This window comes from Hyla sarda, chromosome 10, assembly GCF_029499605.1.
Source record: "Hyla sarda isolate aHylSar1 chromosome 10, aHylSar1.hap1, whole genome shotgun sequence".
Taxonomy (NCBI): Eukaryota; Metazoa; Chordata; class Amphibia; order Anura; family Hylidae; genus Hyla; species Hyla sarda.
The window spans coordinates 48,860,101-48,880,949 of NC_079198.1; the positions used below are offsets into that span (position 1 = coordinate 48,860,101).

General features: G+C 40.9%; 1 protein-coding gene across 4 annotated transcripts in view; it reads right to left on the minus strand.

Annotated features, from left to right (window-relative positions):
• Positions 1 to 20,849, minus strand: part of MPV17L (MPV17 mitochondrial inner membrane protein like) — a 210,876-nt gene that overhangs the window by 84,122 nt on the left and 105,905 nt on the right. For all 4 annotated transcript variants that reach the window (XM_056542831.1, XM_056542830.1, XM_056542833.1 and 1 more), the window contains 2 exons: positions 4,426 to 4,980; positions 2,107 to 2,177 (listed from right to left, as the gene is read on the minus strand). In XM_056542831.1, coding sequence (XP_056398806.1) covers positions 2,107 to 2,177; positions 4,426 to 4,732 — 378 coding nt within the window. In that variant the 5' untranslated portion in view covers positions 4,733 to 4,980. The remainder of the gene's footprint in view (positions 1 to 2,106; positions 2,178 to 4,425; positions 4,981 to 20,849) is intronic.

Consider the following 20,849-nt stretch of genomic DNA (forward strand, 5'->3'; position numbering starts at 1 on the left):
TAGATGCCATTAGATGAAAGTTGATCGCAGAGTCGAAAATTTAAAGAAAAATTTATCCTGGCAGCTAAGCGGATCTGATCAGGACCACCACGGTGTCCCGATCAGCTTAGAGGCAGGTGGGAGGGCCCTTACCTGCCTCCTCGCCATCTAATCATTTCTAGGATGCTCCAGCCCTGCTCAGCGGGCTTGAGCAATCAAGCACTGATAACACTGATCAATACTATGCTATTGCATGCAATCAGAAGATTTCATGTAATAGTCCCCTATGGGGACTATAAAATAGTGTAAAAAAACATTAATAAATGTGAATTAACCCCTTCCCTAATAAAAGTTGTAATCACCTCCTTGCATAAATTTCCGATCTAGTCCAAAATTGCATATTTTTGGTCACTTTATATACAATATATATAAAAAGTGATTAAAAAAAGTCTCATCAAAACAAAAATGGTACTGATAAAAACCTCATAGCGCAAAAATTAGCCCTCATACATCCCTGTATGTGGAAAAATAAAAAAGCTATAGCGGTCAGAAGATGACAATTTTAAACATACTAATTTTGGTGCATGTAGTTATATATATATATTTATTTATTTTTTGTAACATTTTTTGTAGTAGTAACAAAATAAAACCTATACAAATTAGGTATCCTTGTGACCGTATGGACCTACAGAATAAAAAGAATGTGTCCTTTTTACCAAAAAGTGCACTGCGTAGAATCGAAAGCCCCCAAAAATTACAAAATGGTGTTTGTTTTTTATTTTGTCCCACAAATATTTTTTTCTGGTTTTGCTGTAGATTTTGTGGTAAAATGATTAATGGTAGTACAAATTAAAATTGGTGGCACAAAAAACAAGCCCTCATATGGGTCTGTAAGTGGAAAATTTTAAGTGCTATTGTTGGGTCTATAATATTCTGATATATTGATCGCTATATCTATACTCATATGCCTTTGCTAAAATGCTATATGCTATTGCTAAATATTGCAGAAGAACTTTGCTTTCCTTAAAGGGGTACTCCAGTGAAAACCTTTTTTCTTTTAAATCAACTGGTGGCAGAAAGTTAAACATATTAGTAAATTACTTCTATTAAAAAATCTTAATCCTTCCAGTACTTATTAGCTGCTGAATGTTACAGAGGAAATTCCTTTCTTTTTGGAACACTGATGACATCACGAGCACAGTGCTCACTGCTGACATCTCTGTTCATTTTAGCAACCATGCATAGCAGATATATGCTAAGGGCAGCATGGTGGCTCAGTGGCTAGCACTGCTGCCTTGCAGTGCTGGTGACTTGGGTTCAAATCCCACTAAGGACAACAATAAATAAAGCGTTATTTTTATAATAATGTCAGCAGAGAGAACTGTGCTAGTGATGTCATCAGAGAGCATTCCAAAAAGAAAAGAATTTCCTCTGTAGTATTCAGCAGCCAATAAGTACAGGAAGGATTAAGATTTTTTAATAGAAGTAATTTACAAATATGTTTAACTTTCTGCCACCAGTTGATTTAAAAGAAAAAAGGTTTTCACCGGAGTACCCCTTTAATTCAAAACATTTCAGCTGCTCTTTGCCTTTATCAAGACCAGAACCTTGAGATGGAGTCTATGTATACAGGAAGTCTAAACATTGGGCTTTGTGGAACGATGGAGAAATCTCAAGCTAGAGGGCTTGCAACATAAATGACATGCTACGCCTATATGCTCAAATGACCAGCATATAGAACGATGCATAGTTTTACCCTTTACCCTCCCCCTTTTTTGTCAGATTGTAAAAACGAATGTGATTTCCGGATAATAAACAGAACTTCCTGGAGTCGGTACCGAGGAGGGAATTCATACCAACCTGGCCTGGTGTGAATTTTCTTACGTCGACACTCAGCAAAATACAGATTACATTATTACATTAATTACATTAACCCATCCTTAACACTATGATTTTTAGAAGGTGGAGGAGGAAAAAACAAAAGTGCAAAAATGAGAACCTGTGGTCCTGAAGGGGTTAATATTAAATGTTTTATTCATGCACTGTTGGACTTTATTTTCTTGAAAGTACATTCTAAAATACAGATATTATACACCTATTAACATAATTCAGACGCAGCATTATTACCTTATAAGTTGGCCAAAATTTCTCTTTAAGGTTTTTAAAGATGTCCTCATCACCCTCCAGAAGACTTAAACCTATAAAACAAATGGTGAAGTAATATAAAAGCAAACTCTAAATTAATAATATTGCACATGATCATAGTGAGACATCTTTTTGCATTGACATTCCTAAGCTCTCCTTCTATAACACAGGGAAGATAAGTAAAACTGTAGCCTAGATTTATCAATCTGCCTAAGAAAAGTGTCTGATTTTTGTACCTGGAGGCGGCGCATGCGCAGTGGAGTGAACCTGCCGCTATAGCAAAGAGAGAGGTCATGCATATTGATGAACTGGGCAGAGCGCCTGCCTGGCAGAGGATGACTTGGGGTGCCCACAGCTCCAGTCCTAGCTCTGCCCGTGCCCAAAGGACCTCATTTACATAAAAAGTAAAATGGAATAACGGCGAAACGTCTGTACCGTTTGGGACACAGTAAATATCTTTTTGATCAGTATCACTCGCACTACAGGCCTGTATGACAAGTTTAATGCGGGTGATACTGATGACAGATTTCTTTTAATTTGTCCTGCCTGCAGAAGACATAAGGAGAAAGCAGGTAGGCTACAGGCTGTATATAGTATATACCAGTGTTTCTTTAACAGGGAGCCTTCAGCTGTTGAAAAACTACAAATCCCAGCATGCCTGGAAAGCCTTTTACTGTCCAGATATGCTGGGAGTAATAGTTTTGCAATAGATGGAGGCACACTGTGAAATACTGGTATACACTGTATTATATACAGCCCACCCTGCATGTGGACAGGCCAGATTTAGATTAATTTGTCCTACCTATAAAAACACATATGGAGGGAGCAGGTAGGCTGCAGGCTGTATATAGTATATACTGTACACACTATATACAGACTGCTTCCTACCTTTCCCCTCTGTGTGTGTTCTGCAGGCTAAACAAATGAAGCTAAGGCTGGCCTGACCACATGCATGGTGTGCATAGGTATATACTATATACTCAACTTAATGCATCCTGTGCATGTGGCAAGAAAAACATTTTACCAGATCCCTAGGCAGCCGAGGCATCTCCCCTCCCTATAAGTGTCGGTGGTCGGGTGGCTCTTGCAGGTGGACCATAGGCTGACAGACGGAGGAGCACTGAAGGTGCAGGTCAGCCCAGTTTACATTCCCCTGGGCTCTGCAGATGCTCCACTTCAGTGGTCAGGACATAGCAGCAAAGTCAGGGGAATGTCAGCTGACGTGCAGACAGCTCTCCTCTTAAAGTGGAAGAGCTGTCTAAATGTGGCTTAATGAAGGGGGAGTGGATCTGTCACATGGGGCCTGGAGGAGGAGCCACTGCATGTCCAGTAAGTGAGGGTGGAGCTAGAACTCCACTCTGTTCACTGTCCTATCAGACTGCAGCATGAAAAGGGGGAGTTGAAGGGGTTACAAAGCAGCCTGCAGTGATTATAGCACTAAGGGAGTAGGCAGAGTCATACAGAGTGAGGGACACTCCCCTTTAAAGCAAAGAATGACAAAGCAAGTGAGCAAAAGAAAGAAGAAATGTGAGGGAAATATAGATGCTAGCCACCTAAAAATGATATGTACATAATCAGGATTAGGTACTGAGTAACATAACTTTTTTTGGGTGGGGGGGGGGGGGGATGTAACAGGTACACTTTGAAAAAACTTTACTGCTTTATTTAAAAAATCATCAAAAGCAAAAAATAAACAAAAAGTAAAAATAATATTTTTTTTATAATTAGTTTTGTGAAACTTTTTATTAGTATTGTATTTTAATGTGTTTAATAAAGTGTGTTTTTACTAACTTTTTTCATTTATTTATTTACATTTTTAAGGTACTACTACTACTCCCAGCATGGAACAGACTGTTCCATGCTGTGAGTAGTAGTACCTGTACTAATAGATCGCACCGGGTGTCATTTCTGACAATCGTTGCAATCCTCCTATATAATCTATAGAATCCGTCAGCCGGCCGCACCTCTCCACCCTGCCTGGGATTATATTTTTCTGTTCTCTTCTCAATGAGATTGGCATTTGTTGGCCCGTGTATAAGGGCCCTTTAGGTAGAGTCTAAAAGGCCCTTTTACACAAGCCAACAAGTGCCAAAGCCAAATGTTTTCTTTTATTTCAAAGTAGTGAGTGTTCAGCAAGAAAGGCTATAAAATATCAATGACATTTTTAAGTAATACCATAGTATTTCAAAAGTGCCATGTTTTAAAAGTGATGCTGTTCACTATATACACATCTGCTTACAGTATATTATGTTAGTTTTGTAATGTACTGTCATGCAATATTATAAAAAGATTCATGATTACCAGTGAAGAAAGCGCTGATCGTTATAGGTGCAGCCATTAACTGGTCGCATGCCACTTTCCTTATGACATTCTTTGGAGCAGATCCTGGAAATGTTCGTTCTATAAATCGTAGCCAAAAGAAGTTAAAATTGGCATGAAAGCAAAAGCCCACAATGCCAACTTTAGCAGTCTGCTTCCAATCTAGTTGCCCATTTGGTCCTTTAGAGAGTTTTTGCTGTACGATATCAGCGGAGCCAAAAAGAGAGCCGTAAATTGTCACATTTGTAAACCATGGATGTCTTTGGGTGAACTTTAAAAAAGCATGCATTTTTTATTTTTTGTTATTTGTTGTAGATGAAAAGATTCTTAAGTCACGAGTACTAGTTCTTTATTTTCCAAGAACAGTTCCTTGCCCTTTTTCAATAATATATTGAGATTCTTTTATAATTATGGATGTTTGGAAGCACTTTATTGTGGAGAAAAAAAAATAGATTCTAGAATGATGCAGGATGCCTTCTAAATGTCCAATAAGAGCTGTATTGGCATTTCTGTTCGCAATGAATGGGGTCATCAATCCTAAAGAGTGCAAAAATATAACAAAATAACATTAGAACAATAGAAGAAATAAAGAATTGTTGTTAGATCCTATCATTCCCATAGTGCACAAAAAAAATGCAACAGGATTTAAAGCTGCATATGAATCAATAATGTACAAAGAACTAATACTGTACTATGACCTACATACTCGCACACAAACTATACATCCTGCATTTATGGTTAAATTGTAGCTGACGTTTCAACAAACTTATAACATCATAGTGACGCCCACTGAAAAATAACCACTGTCCTCATAGTGACACACGCCAAAAGAAGCAACATGATTTGTTTGGCAGAATACAAAGAAAATTGCATTGCTGGCTATGGAGACTGGCAAATTCTGCGTGATCCTAGCGTCGACTAATTCAGCAGGATCTCTGCCTGAATTTTATCTATCATGATCTGTAGCTCAATATCCGTTCAATCCTATGACCTTGTTGGGGTCATTTTTTAAGACTTTTGGATCAGACTGATAAACATGTCAAACCACAATTTTCACTCAAATCCAAAGTAAGATACGATCGGAAAATTACATGAACACAGTCAGCAGCTGACTACGCTTGAGTCTGAGGCCATGTTCACACGTCCGGAATCCCAGTGCAGAACTCTGCATTGGAATTCTGGCAGAGTTTCGGGAGCAGCAGAGTTCAACCGGATTTTGCTGCACTGTGTAATTTCCATGTCAGATGTTACTTGCACGGAAATTCCGTTTTCCGTGTCTGCACAAAGAATGGACTTGTTCGTTCTTTGTGCAGACAAATATAGAATGCATAATTGTCTATGAGACGGTGCATTCCCGTGTGTCCTTAGCGCCAGCATATTATGCTGGTGCCCACACATTCCAGAAGTGTGAACATAGCCTTAGGCTATATTCACACAGCAGAATTTCCGCACATCCGCACCAATTTCACATCTGCATTTATTTAGGCAGTTTATGGCTTGTGCAGATTTCATGCGTAATCCATATGCGGAAATTCTTGAGTGTGAATGGGAGTGCGAAATCCCATTAAAGTCTATTGGGCTTTAATTTGATGCAGAATCTGCATTCATAATCTGTGCGGAATTCTGCATTTGAAAATTCTGCCGTGTGATTATAGCTTTACGTGGGGTTAATGCCAGTCTGTGCACAGCACAAATTGCAATGTGAATGCACTCAAAGAGGTACTCCGGTGGGAAAAAAAATTCAACTGGTGTCAGAAAGTTAAACAGATTTGTAAATTACTTTTATTTAGAAATCCTAATCCTTCCAGTACTTAGCTGCTGTATGCTCTAGAGGAAATTATTTTCTTTTTGAATTTCGTTTCTGGCTGACCACACAGTGTTCTCTGCTGACACCTCTGTCCATGTCAGGGACTGTCCAGAGCAGAAGCAAATCCCCATAGCAAACCTCTCCTGCTCTGGACAGTTCCTGACATGGACAGAGGTTTGAATGTGTTTGGTATGAGTGTGTTTGGTGCCACTCTAAGGCAATTAGGCATAGGGTATTAAAGTAAGAGGATGTCAATGCTGTTTAGATACCCCCCTGAACCACCTTATTAACCCTTGTTGTTTCAGTGCTAATGCTTTGGTGGTCCCCACTGGGGTTTATTTTTCTGGAGCAATAATAATTTAACTACTGCAGCCAATCATTAGCCTCAGAGGAAATACTAGCATGTACAGCTTGTGAAACCTGAGGCTGCCATGATTGGCAAATCATTAATATCGTTTTTTTATTTAATTTTTTTTTCAAAGTAAAACTTTATTGAGATTTATAAGTAAATACAGAAACAAACAGTGAATAGCCGAACACAGACAATGCCAAAAATTAAATATGAATATTGGTGAGCTCTTTGCTGAATCTCGGGTATGGAAATGCAGTTCGGTGGGAGGCATCACAGTCATAAATATAAAACAGCCATATGTACAAGTGGGTGAGGAGAGCCAGGCAAGAAAATCAACATTGGAGGTCAGCATAAATTCGGATCATTCCACCCCACTCCCTACTAGAATGGGAGGGCATGCACCCTAATAAGGGCACCTGCATCTAGGTTCATGAATACAAAGTGACCTCTCAAGAGTCAGGGGTCACCAGTCGTGGTTGCCATCTGGAAGGTGTAAAGACAGGTAAAAGAAACCCAGAAAACAAGGGTATGGGAGAAAGAAAGAGGGGTGAAGAGAGGAGCAGAGAGAGGACAGGGGAGGGGAGAAGAGGTGGGACAGAGAGAGGTGAGAGGATAATGAAGTAGGCAGGTCTGAGGAAAAAAGGAAATAAAGTGGAAGGAACTAACTTACCATAAATATAGTTTTATTAACTTTAAAATTTTTACAAAAATGTATTACTTTACAGTTTTTTCAATATTTTGAGATATCGTCCCCAATCCTTTTCAATATTTACATAAGCTATTGCTTCTTCACTATCTACAAGTTCCTAACTATTTTAAGACATGGTCACCAATCCTGTTGCAACTTCCAAAAAGGGAGAATTTTTATAGACGCTTGGATAAAGCTGTTGCGTCTTCTGATAGCTTTGTGTGCATTTTAACACCGGCAGGCATCTACTTTATTCACCTTTATTTTAGTGTTAAAAAGTGTACAAAATCCGCCATTGCAATGTGTTAATAAAAAAGCTGTCAGTTACCATAGGTTAACGTATGTTGCCGCGACTTTGACATTAAAGTGTACCTGACACCAAATAAAACTTTTAATATAGTGTTCCTTGTGTAAGTAACATACGCTTTCCCATTCACTTGCTTTTAAAATTATCATATGTTTAAAATGTAATAGGAAAAATGGCCACTAGGTGGCTCTGTACTGTGCCCTGCCACAATTAATACAGTGAGTTTGGTCTCCTCCCGACCTAGCAGGAGTCCGAACTCAGGAAGTGTTTCTCTACACTGAGCTTTATTGACAGCTGCACAGAGCCTCATTGAAAGCTGCAAAGAGCCTCATTGAAACATGCATAGAGCCTTACTGAAATATGCATAGATCCTCACTGTAAGATGCACAGAGCCTGAGGTCTTCTATTCATCACAGCACTGCAACCATGTGAGGGCAGAAGTGGTCCCCCAGTAGGCTTCAGTGATGTCATGCCTCCTTGGAAACGCCAACTTTATCCTGCTTGGAGATTGCACTAAGTAAGCAAGAAGAAGGGTAAGATACAGAGCTTTTTAAGCTCTGAAGTTTTTTTTTTTTTTAAGGGTGACAGGAGTGTTAGGAGTAGTTAGTGAACATAGCCTGAGTTCGTTTAGAAAAGTTTATTTGGTGACAGGTACTTTTTAACTTTGATTCAGCCACCTTAAAAATACTTTAATATGTTCCTTAGTGATCATAACAGTGTTAGGCTGGGTTCACACTACATTTTTCAACTACGGTTCCCGCATACGTTTTCTATCAAAAACCGTATGGGAAAAAAACGGATGGAACAGTATTGGAAAAAGTAAACCGTATGCGTTTTTAAACAGTATACTGTTTTTAAAAGTGCATACAGTTCCATCAGTTTTTATAGAAAAAAAAACCTTACGTTTTTGAAAATTTTGTCCATTTTTAATGGGAGGGGTCTTGGGTGGGGACTTCAGGATTCAAATGCGCATGTGCAAAGTAAAAACGTATACGTTTTTCCCGTATGGAACCGTATACATGTGCGTTTCCCATTGACGTCCATGTTAAAAAAAAATGTATGCGGTTGCAGTACGGTTTTTAAACCGGAGTCAAAATCGTGGTTGACTACGATTTTGTCTCCGGTCTAAAAACCGTACTGCAACCGCATACGTTCTTTTTAACATGGACGTCAATGGAAAACGTACATGTATACGGTTCCATACGGGAAAAACTTATACATTTTTACTTTGCACATGCGCATTTGAATCCTAAAGTCCCCACCCAAGACCCCTCCCATTAAAAATGGACAAATTTTCAAAAACTTATGGGTTTTTTTTTCTATAAAAACTGACGGAACTGTATGCACTTTTAAAAACAGTATACTGTTTAAAAACGCGTACGGTTTACTTTTTCCCATACTGTTCCATCCGTTTCTTTCCCATACGGTTTTTGATAGAAAACGTATGCGGGAACCGTAGTTGAAAAACGTAGTGTGAACCCAGCCTTATACAGTTTTTAAAGGGGTACTCCGGTAGAAAAAAAAATTCAAATCAACTGGTGCCAGAAAGTTAAACAGATTTGTAAATTACCTCTATTGAAAAATCTTAATCCTTAATCATCTTAAATCTTAATCAGCTGCTGTATGCTCCAGAGGAAGTTGAGTTATTTTCTGTCTGACCACAGTGCTCTCTGCTGACACCTGTCTGTGTCAAGAACTGTCCAGAGTAGGAGAGGTTTGCTATGGGGATTTTCTCCTACTCTGGCAGTACTTGACACAGAACGATGTGTCAGCAGATAAAAAACCTTGATCTTCAATGGAGAATTATTGATTTGTGATGGTGTGAGTATGTATTAAGGTTAATATCTAGTAATGCCAAGGAGGTGTCAACAATAACTATGAATCCACACAATGTAGATATAAATTTGCCTACTTTATTCTAGAAGGTCAGTAGTTTGGGCAGTACCACCATATGTGTACCATATGTGTACCAGCGGTAGAGAAGTTTTTTGAAACCTCTAGGCGATAAATAGTTTGTTCTGTAAACCGCTTAATAAGTTCAGGTTTCCACCTAGCCTTAAACATATTGGTTGAGAAGGAGGGAGCTTTAAAGGGGTACTCCGCTGTAAACATCTCATCCCCTATCCAAAGAATAGGGGATTAGATGAGGCACCCCTGCAGCACACCTGTCATTCAGTGCATGAAGCTCCGTACCCAATTACTGGCTATGCCGGCCACCACGCCCCCTCAATAGATGTCTATGAGAGGAGGCGTGACGGCTATGTACTAGTCGTCACATTCCCTACCATAGACATGAATGAAGGGGGCGTGATATCACGAACGCGGAAGCTGCAAGCTTGCGTGTTCCGGACACTGCTGCTGCCGGCCCAGAGATCACGGGGGTCCCCAGCAGCAGGACCCCCGTGATCTAACATCAATTACCTAACCTTTGGATAGGGGATAAGATGTTTACAGCGGAGTACACCTTAAGTAGCTAGCAATAACCTTTCTTGGAACTGGTGTGCTGAGGGCTATTGCAATAGTACAGAATCAGACATTACAAATACCATACAGTTACCATAAAAAATCTAGGCCAATATGGGATTAAGGCCTCTAAAACCTTACTGGAGGTGGTTTTAGTGGAGGTTGTTAAGGTATAATAAAGTGATTCCAGGGATTCCAACCTAAATTGGGGTCAGCATGTTAACTTTTAAATAAATAAGCTGTAAGAATGCCCTTAATTAATTACCTGCCTTGGGTCTCTAGTTGAACCCAAAGTTTAGATAGGTTACCCAGCCAAATAAATTTTAATTGGTCAAGCAATACTGCTCATTAATATTGATTTATTCCACCTTCTCGCAAAGAGGTTAATATAAAATGTCTGCCTTAACTTTAGGTTTTTTCCTGTTCCAAATATATTTTATTATAATGGTTAGCAAATGTAAAAAATAGTAGGGTTAACAAGAGAAATAGCAGAAAGATTAGATACTGCATGTTTATTTGTCTTTCAAATGTTCAACATAATTGATATTAAAGGGGTTATCAAGGAATTAAAACAGAGCTATTGGATTTAAAAAAACGCTCCCCGTCTGTCTCCAGGTTGGGTGTGGTTCTGCAGCTTAGTTCCATTGAAATGAATAGAGTCAAGTTGTAATACCACACACAACCTGGGGACAGACCTGGAGTTGATTTTGAAAGAAATTAGCTCTGTTTTTCTATTCATGGATAACCCCTTTAACCCCTTCAGAACACAGGGCATACAGGTATTTCCAACTTTAGTGGAAATTTGTCAAACACCTGTGGGGTGTTAAGGCTCACTTTACCCCTTGTTACATTCCTTTAGGGGTATTTCCCAAATAGTGTGCCATGTGTTTTTTTTTTCTGTTCTGCCACCAAAGGAGCTTCCTAAATGTGACATGCCCCCCAAAAACAATTTCAGCTAAATTTGCTTTCAAAAAGCAAAATGTGGCTCCTCTTCTGAGCATTGTAGTGCGCCCACAGAGCCCTTTACGTCCACACATGGGGTATTTCCATACTCAGAAGAAATGGAGTTACAAATTTTAGGGGGCATTTTCTCCTATTATCTCTTGTAAAAATGGTAAATTGGGGGGGGGGGGGGGAGCTTTTTAGTGGAAAAAATTTTTCATTTACACATCCGACTAACGAAAAGTCGTCAAATATCTGTGGGATGTTAAGGCTCACTGTACCATTTGTTACATGCCTTAAGGGGGTGTAGTTTCCAAAATAGTATGCCATGTGTTTTTAGGGGCTTCCTAAATGCGACATGCCTCCCAAAAACCATTTCAGCAAAATTTGCTTTCAAAAAGCTCAATGGCGTTCCTTCCCTTCTGAGTCCTCTAGTGCACCCACATAGCACTTTACATCCACATGAGATATTTCCTTACTTGAGAGAAATTGTGTTACAAATTTTGGGGGTCTTTTTCTACTATTACCCCTTGTAAAAATTCAAAAACTGGGTCTACAAGAACATGAGAGTGTGAAAAATTAAGATTTTGAATTTTCTCCTTCCCTTTGCTGCTATTTCCGTGAAACACCTAAAGGGTTAACAAACTTTCTGAATGTCATTTTGAATACTTTGAGGGGTGCAGTTTTTATAATGGGGTCATTTATGGGGTATTTCTAATATGAAGGCCCCTCAAATCCACCTCAAAACTGAAGTGGTACCTGAAAAATTCTGATTTGGAAAATGTTGTGAAAAATTGGAAAATTGCTGTTGAACTTTGAAGTCCTCTGTTGTCAAGCAATGTACGTCACTGTACTCCGCTAAGCTGCCTCTACCAGAAATAATACGGCGCTCTTCTAATACCCTGATTGGCCAAATACAAATTAGAAGCATATCAGTTTGTAACCAATCAACTATCACAAAAAAACAGATGAGGATTGGTCCACAATCCGTATTTAATAATACAAGTTGCAGCGGGCTTCTCTTCCACTACACCACAGAAAATATACTCTGATTGGCCGTACGTCCTCCCAGCAAGCCTTATGATTGGTTGCCGCTATATATGCCGAGCAGTGCATGTCACACTGCATGATGTCACTTCTGTAACTTGATCCAATTGGCTATTTAACTTATGAATGGAACAAGCAGGCATATGCCACACTACAAAATATCATAAGTCACTCCAGTCCCGCAATCTCATTGGTCGCTCCTCATATGAACGAGAGGCAGGCATTCCCCGGCACGCAAATCTGGGCCACCGGCACCTCGCTCCAATCAAAGAAAAACCAAAGACTTGTTTTCGTTTCTCCATTGAATTGAATGCTGAAGACCCCTTGGAATAATTATAAAAGTTCTCATCTTCACCTTTTTTTCATACACTTTTTTGAATATATGTTTACTCCCGTTTTTTTCACTATAATTGTTAACTTCTACCAAATATTCTATAAAAGATCTATATTAACCCTTGTGATAACCACTCAATATGACCACCCATGTGAACTTTGACCTTGCCTTTGGCGCCAGATTTAACTGCACATATTGCTGCCCCTGACCCCACCACAGCCATTTTTCCACAATTGACAAAGGGAGAATTTACTCCCGAAACGCGTCTTGTACTATGTAATGTCCTGTCCTTTTGTATAGTGTGTCATAAAAATTTGATACCCTTTACATCTGGATCTGAATTAGACCTGATCGAGCAGCACCATCGCAAGCTTTTTTCCTTCAAGTATATTCCTACTGCATTTGCAGACCCCCTCAAGGACATCGGCCGCATCAGCGGTCTGAAGCTCCAGATGGCACATCTGTACCCCAACACAGAGGGGTTATATGCATGAACCCAAGGTTCACCCAAGGTGAGCATTCTTCCACCTCAATACCTAGGGTCCCCTTGATCTCACGGAATTACACGAGGCGCTGTCCTCTTTTCTTATTTCAAAAGTAAAACATGTCAACTTCATGATGCAAAGTTAAAAGTAGACATATTATATATGTGAATCAATATATCATTTATCTTGTATGTCTACTTTCCTTACAAGCAGAGAGCTTCAAAGTTAGAAAAATGCTAAATGTTTAAATTTTTCTGGAGATTTTTTTACCAAGAAAAGATGCAAGTATCAACTAAAAATTACCACTATGTTAAAGTAGAATATGTCACACAAAAAAAAAAAAAAAATCTATCTTGGAAACAGAATGATTAGGAAGAGCATCCCAGAGTTATTAATGCTTAAAGTGACAGTGGTCAGATGTGCAAAAAATGCTCTGGTCCTTAACCCCTTAAGGACAATGGACGTACTCCTACGCCCCCGTTTCCGAGTCCTTAAGGACCGAGGACGTAGGAGTAGGTCCTGTACATTCCCGGCCCCCCGCCGCTAGCCGGAGGGGAGCCGGTGCCCGATGCCAGAGACGGCCCCGAACAGCCACAGCCTGCAGGGGTGAGGTGGCACTGGTGCCACCTCACGATCGCCCTGATTCGTCGGCCGGTTTCCCGGCTGACCAATCAGGGCGCCTGCTGCGGGTATCACTCCCGCAACCCGCTCCGCCCCTCTTCCGGAGGACGTGAGCGGGTGCGGGACGTGCACCCCGGGAGCTGGGGACCCCGATCCCCGGCGTCATTGTTGGGATCGGGGCCCCAGGAGCAGCTGCGGCGACGGGACTGACCTGATGCGGCGTGGAGCAGCAGCAGGAGGTGAGTGACAGCCTCCTGCTGTTGCTTAGCAACAGCTCCCAGCATGCAAAAAGGGCATGCTGGGAGCTGTAGTTATGCAACAGCAGGAGGCAGACCACCACAACTCCCAGCATACCCTTATGGGCATGCTGGGACTTATAGTTTTGCAACAGCTGGAGGCACATTTTTTCTATGGAAAAATGTACCTTCAGCTGTTGTATAACTACAACTCCCAGCTTGCACAAACAGCTAAAGTGCATGCTGGGAGTTGTAGTGGTGCATCTGCTGGTTGCATAACTACAACTCCCAGCATGCCCGTTGGCTGTCGGTGACTGCTGAGAGTTGTAGTTTTGCAACAGCTGAAGGCACACTGAGTTAAGTAGCAAACCAGTGTGTCTCCAGCTGTTGCATAACTACAATCCCCAGCATCCCCAGCCAAAGTAGTATGCCTCCAGCTGTTGCATAACTACAAGACCCAGCATGCCCTTCCGCTGTCCGTACATGCTGGGGGTTGTAGCTTTTGCAACAGCTGAAGGCACACTGGTTGCAAAACACTGGGTTTGTTACCAAACTTGGTGTTTCACAACCAGTGTGCCTCCAGCTGTTGCAAAACTACAACTCCCAGCATGCACTGATAGACCGTACATGCTGGGAGTTGTAGTTTTGCAACAGCTGGATGTTTCTCCCCCCCCCCCCCCAATGTGAACGTACAGGGTACACTCACATAGGCGGAGGTTTACACTAAGTATCCGGCTGCAAGTTTGAGCTGCGGCAAATTTTCTGCCGCAGCTCAAACTGCCAGCGAGGAACTACTGTGAACCCCCGCCCGTGCGACTGTACCCTAAAAACACTACACTACACTAACACAAAATAAAATAAAAAGTAAAACACACTACATATACACATACCCCTACACAGCCCCCCTTCCCTCCCCAATAAAAATGAAAAACGTCTGGTACGTCACTGTTTCCAAAATGGAGCTTCCAGCTGTTGCAAAACTACAACTCCCAGCATGCACTGATAGACCGTACATGCTGGGAGTTGTAGTTTTGCAACAGCTGGATGTTCCCCCCTCCCCAATGTGAACGTACAGGGTACATTCACATGGGCGGAGGTTTACAGTAAGTATCCGGCTGCAAGTTTGAGCTGCGGCAAATTTTCTGCCGCAGCTCAAACTGCCAGCGAGGAACTACTGTGAACCCCCGCCCGTGCAACTGTACCCTAAAAACACTACACTACACTACCAAAAAATAAAATAAAAAGTAAAAAACACTACATATACACATACCCCTACACAGCCCCCCTCCCCTCCCCAATAAAAATGAAAAACGTCTGGTACGCCACAGTTTCCAAAACGGAGCCTCCAGCTGTTGCAAAACAACTACTCACAGTATTGCCGGACAGCCGTTGACTGTCTAGGCATACTGGGAGTTTTACAACAGCTGGAGGCACCCTGTTTGGGAATCACTGGCGTAGAATACCCCTATGTCCACCCCTATGCAAGTCCCTAATTTAGGCCTCAAATGCGTATGGCACTCTCACTTTGGAGCCCTGTCGTATTTCAAGGCAACAGTTTAGGGTCACATATGGGGTATCGTCGTACTCGGGAGAAATTGTGTTACAAATTTTGGGAGGTATTTTCTGCTATTACCCTTTTTAAAAATGTTACATTTTTTGGAAACCAAGCATTTTAGGTAAAAAATTTTTTTTTTTTTTTTACATATGCAAAAGTTGTGAATCACCTGTGGGGTATTAAGGTTCACATTACCCCTTGTTACGTTCCCCGAGGGGTCTTGTTTCCAAAATGGTATGCCATGTGTTTTTTTTTTTTTTTGCTGTTCTGGCACCATAGGGGCTTCCTAAATGCGGCATGCCCCCAGAGCAAAATTTGCTTTCAAAAAGCCAAATATGACTCCTTCTCTTCTGAGACCTGTAGTGCGCCAGCAGAGCAATTTTCACCCCCATATGGGGTGTTTTCTGAATCGGGAGAAATTGGGCTTCAAATTTTGGGGGGTATTTTCTGCTATTATCCTTTTTAAAAATGTAAAATTTTGGGGAAACCAAGCATTTTAGGTAAAAAATTTTTTATACATATGCAAAAGTCGTGAAACATCTGTGGGGTATTAAGGTTCACTTTACCCCTTGTTACGTTCCCTGAGGGGTCTAGTTTCCAAAATGGTATGCCATGTGTCTTTTTTTTTTTTTTTTTTTTTTTTTGCTGTCCTGGCACCATAGGGGCTTCCTAAAGGTGACATGCCCCCCAAAAACCATTTGTCGCTCCTTCCCTTCTGAACCCTCTACTGCGCCCGCTGAACAATTAACATAGACATATGAGGTATATGCTTACTCGAGAGAAATTGGGTTTCAAATACAAGTAAAAATTTTCTCCTTTTTACCTTGCAAAAATTCAAAAATTGGGTCTACAAGAACATGCGAATGTAAAAAATGAAGATTTTGAATTTTCTCCTTCACTTTGCTGCTATTCCTGTGAAACACCTAAAGGGTTAATACACTTACTGAATGTCATTTTGAATACTTTTGGGGGTGTAGTTTTTATAATGGGGTCTTTTATGGGGTATTTCTAATATGAAGACCCTTCAAATCCACTTCAAACCTGAACTGGTCCATGAAAAATAGCGAGTTTGAAAATTTTGTGAAAAATTTCAAAATTGCTGCTGAACTTTGAAGCCCTCTGGTGTCTTCCAAAAGTAAAAACTCATACATTTTATGATGCAAACATAAAGTAGAAATATTGTATATGTGAACAAAAAAAAAAAAGTATTTAGAATATCCATTTTCCTTACAAGCAGAGAGCTTCAAAGTTAGAAAAATGCAAAATTTTCATTTTTTTCATAAAATTTGGGGATTTTTCACCAAGAAAGGATGCAAATTACCATAAAATTTTACCACTAAGTTAAAGTAGAATATGTCACGAAAAAACAATCTCGGAATCAGAATGATAACAAAAAGCATTCCAGAGTTATTAATGTTTAAAATGACAGTGGTCAGATTTGCAAAAAAACGCTCTGGTCCTTAAGGTGTAAAATGACCTGGTCCTTAAGGGGTTAAAGGGGTTATGTTGTGAGATTACCATAACACTGTGGCTAGCTTGTTGTGAACTTGCATTTCCTGTTTTCCTTTTTGCCTATAAATCCCATAATTACATTTTCCTCCCTCCCACCCATTGAAACATAAAAGAGGTGCATCCATTCAAAAGACCTGTGGTTTTTAATCAGGGTGCCTACAGGTGTTGCATTCGTTTCAGATTGATCTTTCTCCCACCAAGCGATCCCTCCACCCATTGAAGCAGACAGTCATCGGCGGACTAGTGAGGTCAGGTCTCGGCCGTATTGCAAACTGGGAAATATCTGAGATAACAGTCATTTTTTATGCTGTTAAAAATTAATATTGGGGTGAAAATCCCAGAATAATTGTGAGAAAACCTTCACACACAGGTACAAACACAATATTATGAAGTACACTAACTAGCATAGTCAAATAAAATAAAAAATTCCTGGAATACCCTTTTAAGGTCATAATGCTAATGGAATAAGAAAAGTTAATATCCAAATACGAGATTGATATGGAAGCCCAGCTAAAGGGGAATCTCAATGTAAGGTTACTAGTCTAGTGGGTAAAGCTAGATTTAGTATTTCAGATTTAGATTAATTAATCATAAAAAAAGGGGGCTGCAAATTCGGCTAAGACCTCAGTAATAGCTACAGGGGAAATCAGGGGATTTGTGCAATCATCATCAGCGAAGAGACCAATATAATGATCCTCATTGCCTATAGAAGGACCAGTTCTGATTTTCTCAGCCAGTGGTTCCATTATTAGAGCAAAAATTAGGGGTGACAAGGGACATCATCAAAGAGTCATCAGTCTTCAAACTGCAGTGCATGCTCTTCTATCAAGCAATGCATGTTCTATAAGGCAGGAGATGAGAACATTGGGAATGTTGATCTCCTCCCTGGATGCAGTCCCATGGGCGAAAGCTCATTTCTGACCTCTACAGAACCACATCCTGAAGAACTGGAAATCCCAGGATTCCTTGGATTCTGTAATCAGAAGCCACGATCTCCGAAGAAAGATCTGAGATGGTGGCTACAGCCGGGACATTTTCTTCAGGGCAAAGAATCAGAATCTGAGTCCAACAGTGCTCACATCGGATGCCTCTGACTTGGGCTGGGGTGCCCATGCAGGAGACTCTTGGGTTCAAGTGAAGTGGTCACCAAGAGTGTTGAAGAGGTCTTCAAATCTAAAAGGAACTGACGGCTGTCAGAAACGCTTTAATCCATTTCAAGCATCTGATATTCTGCAAAGCAGTCCAAATCCAGTCGGACAACTTACCCACAGATTATTAGCTCAACAAACAAGGGGAAACAAGGAGTCACAGCATGCAGGAGGAGTGTGCTCGAATCATGGCCCGGGCAGAGGTAAATCTGCACTCTATTTCAGCGATCCATATAAAAGGATCCAACAATTGCAAGGCGAATTGGCTGAGAAGGAATGTCATCAAACATTGAATTATGGGATTTTTAGTCAAAAAAAGAAAAATCTAACAGGAAATACCAGTTCATACTTGAATCACCTTATGATGGATAACCCCCCCTTTAACTCCTCAGATGCCATGATCAATACGGATTATGGCTTTTGCAGCAATGCAGCGGTTCCTGACGTGCTCGCCATCTGCACAGCCATCAGGATCAGATCAGCCAAGATGGTGGCCAGAGGTTGTCACATTGGGCAGGGATAGAGTGAATCCCTAATCTTGTCCACACCCTCTGTGCCTGCCTACTTGCGGAGTCGGGAAACAGCTGGTGGCACACAAAACTAACAAAAGTAAATTAAAACACACACAGAAATTGGGGTCAGACTAGCCGGGTCAGAAACTGGAGAGAGAGTACACAAGAGCAGAAGAAAGGTCAAAAGTTTAGCCAAGATAAATATCCAGATAATAGAGAACATTTATTGCTGGTTACTCAAACTAAGTTCTTTCACTGGCAACTGCAAACAGAGTGAGCTGAACTTAAAGGAAAACTGTCACTAAAACCACCCCCTCCCCCCCCCCCCCCCACACTAACTAGAGGTACAGGCTGGTATTGTGGAGGACGATGATCAATATGCTGCCTACCATGCCCGGATCAGTTCAGCCGTTTGCCCGTTCTCTTCATTTTTCAAGATCTGCAAATCATCTTCTAACTGGCAGTCAGGGTTACTGCCTTCATCTGGCACTGTGACTTCAGCGCCGCTCATCCCCAGCACCGTCTGGCTTATGCATATTCATGCCCTCCATCCGCATCTCCCTCTCCTCCCCGCACTGTATGTGACTCCACTGCGCATGTGCCGGCTTCCTGTGTAGAAGTGGCTTCAGCGCAGCTTCATTCCAGCAGAGCGGAGCCACATTAAGGGTTTAGTAAGTAAAGGTGTAGTAAGCCGTCACATGCGCAGTTGAGTCACATACCGAGCGGGGAGGAGAGGGAGATGCGGTGGGAGGGCATGAACATGCATAACCCGGGCACTGCTACGGATGAGCGGTGCTGACATCACAGTGCCAGATAAAGGCAGTAACCCCACCCGTGCCAGTTAGAAGATGATTAGCATTTACTGAAAAATGAAGATAACGGGCGAACGGCGTCCCCCGCACTACCAGCCACTACCTCTGGTTAGTGCGGAGGGGAGTTTAGTGACAGTTTTCTTTTAAGTAGCTAACCCACAGGTGCAGGCTCATCCTGGTTAGCTGCTCTCAGCCAGATTAACTAGGGCGTAGCCAAGCAACCAGGCGACGCTGGACTTCAGGGAGGGTTAACCCTTTGAGTTCTTACAGAGGTCTCCTTATCTGCCTCTTGCTGTCATCATGTGGTCTTCTCTGGTCTCACTTCAAGAAGACTAAAGAAGTAGTTCGCAGATAACACTGATCAGTGCTATGTGGTATATGCAAATATCTAAAGATTGCAAAGAACAGTTCCCTGTGGAAAAAAACTATTGCAACTCTGCTCACTCACCAGTCTGAATAATGATCAACGGGCATCCATAGTGCATGTTGCATGCACTATGGATGCCCGTTGATCATTATTCAGACTGGTGAGTGAGAAGAGTTGCAATAGTTTTTTTTCCACAGGGAACTGTTCTTTGCAATCTTTAGATATTTGCATATACCACATAGCACTGATCAGTGTTATCTGCGAACTACTTCTTTAGTCTTCTTGAAGTTGGTAAAGATTAGAGATGAGCGAATCGAAGCAGACAATGAATGCGAATAATGCCGTGATTCTATCACGCAAATCGCTTCACTAGACTCCATTTAACCCCTTAAGGACTCAGGATTTTTCAGTTTTTGCACTTTCGTTTTTTCCTCCTTACCTTTTAAAAATCATAAACCTTTCAATTTTCCACCTAAAAATCCATATTATGGCTTATTTTTTGCGTCACCAATTCTCCTTTGCAGTGACAGTCATTTTACCCAAAAATTCACGGCGAAACGGAAAATATCATTGTGCGACAAAATCTAAGAAAAAAAGCAATTTTGTAACTTTTGGGGGCTTCCGTTTCTACGCAGTGCATGTTTCGGTAAAAATTACACATTCTGTAGGTCCATACGGTTAAAATGATACCCTACTTATATAGGTTTGATTTTGTTGTACTTCTGGAAAAAATCATAACTACATGCAGGAAAATTTATCCGTTTAAAAATGTCATCTTCTGACCCCTATAAAACTTTTTTATTTTTCCACGTACAGGGCGGTATGAGGACTCATTTTTTGCGCCGTGATCTGAAGTTTTTATTGGTACAATTTTTGTTTTGATCTGACTTTTTGATCACTTTTTATTCATTTTTTAATGGTATAAAAAGTGACCAAAAAATAAGCTTTTTTGGACTTTGGAATTTTTTGGCGCGTACGCCATTGACCGTGCGGTTTAATTAATGATATATTTTTGTAGTTCGGACATTTACGCACGCGGCGATACCACATATGTTTATTTTTTTATTTTATTTACACTTATTTTTTTTATGGGAAAAGGGGAGCGATTCAAACTTTTATTAGGAAATGGGTTAAATGACCTTTATTAACACTTTTTTTTTTGCAGTGTTATAGGTCCCATAGGGACCTATAACACTGCAAACACTGATCTTTTACACA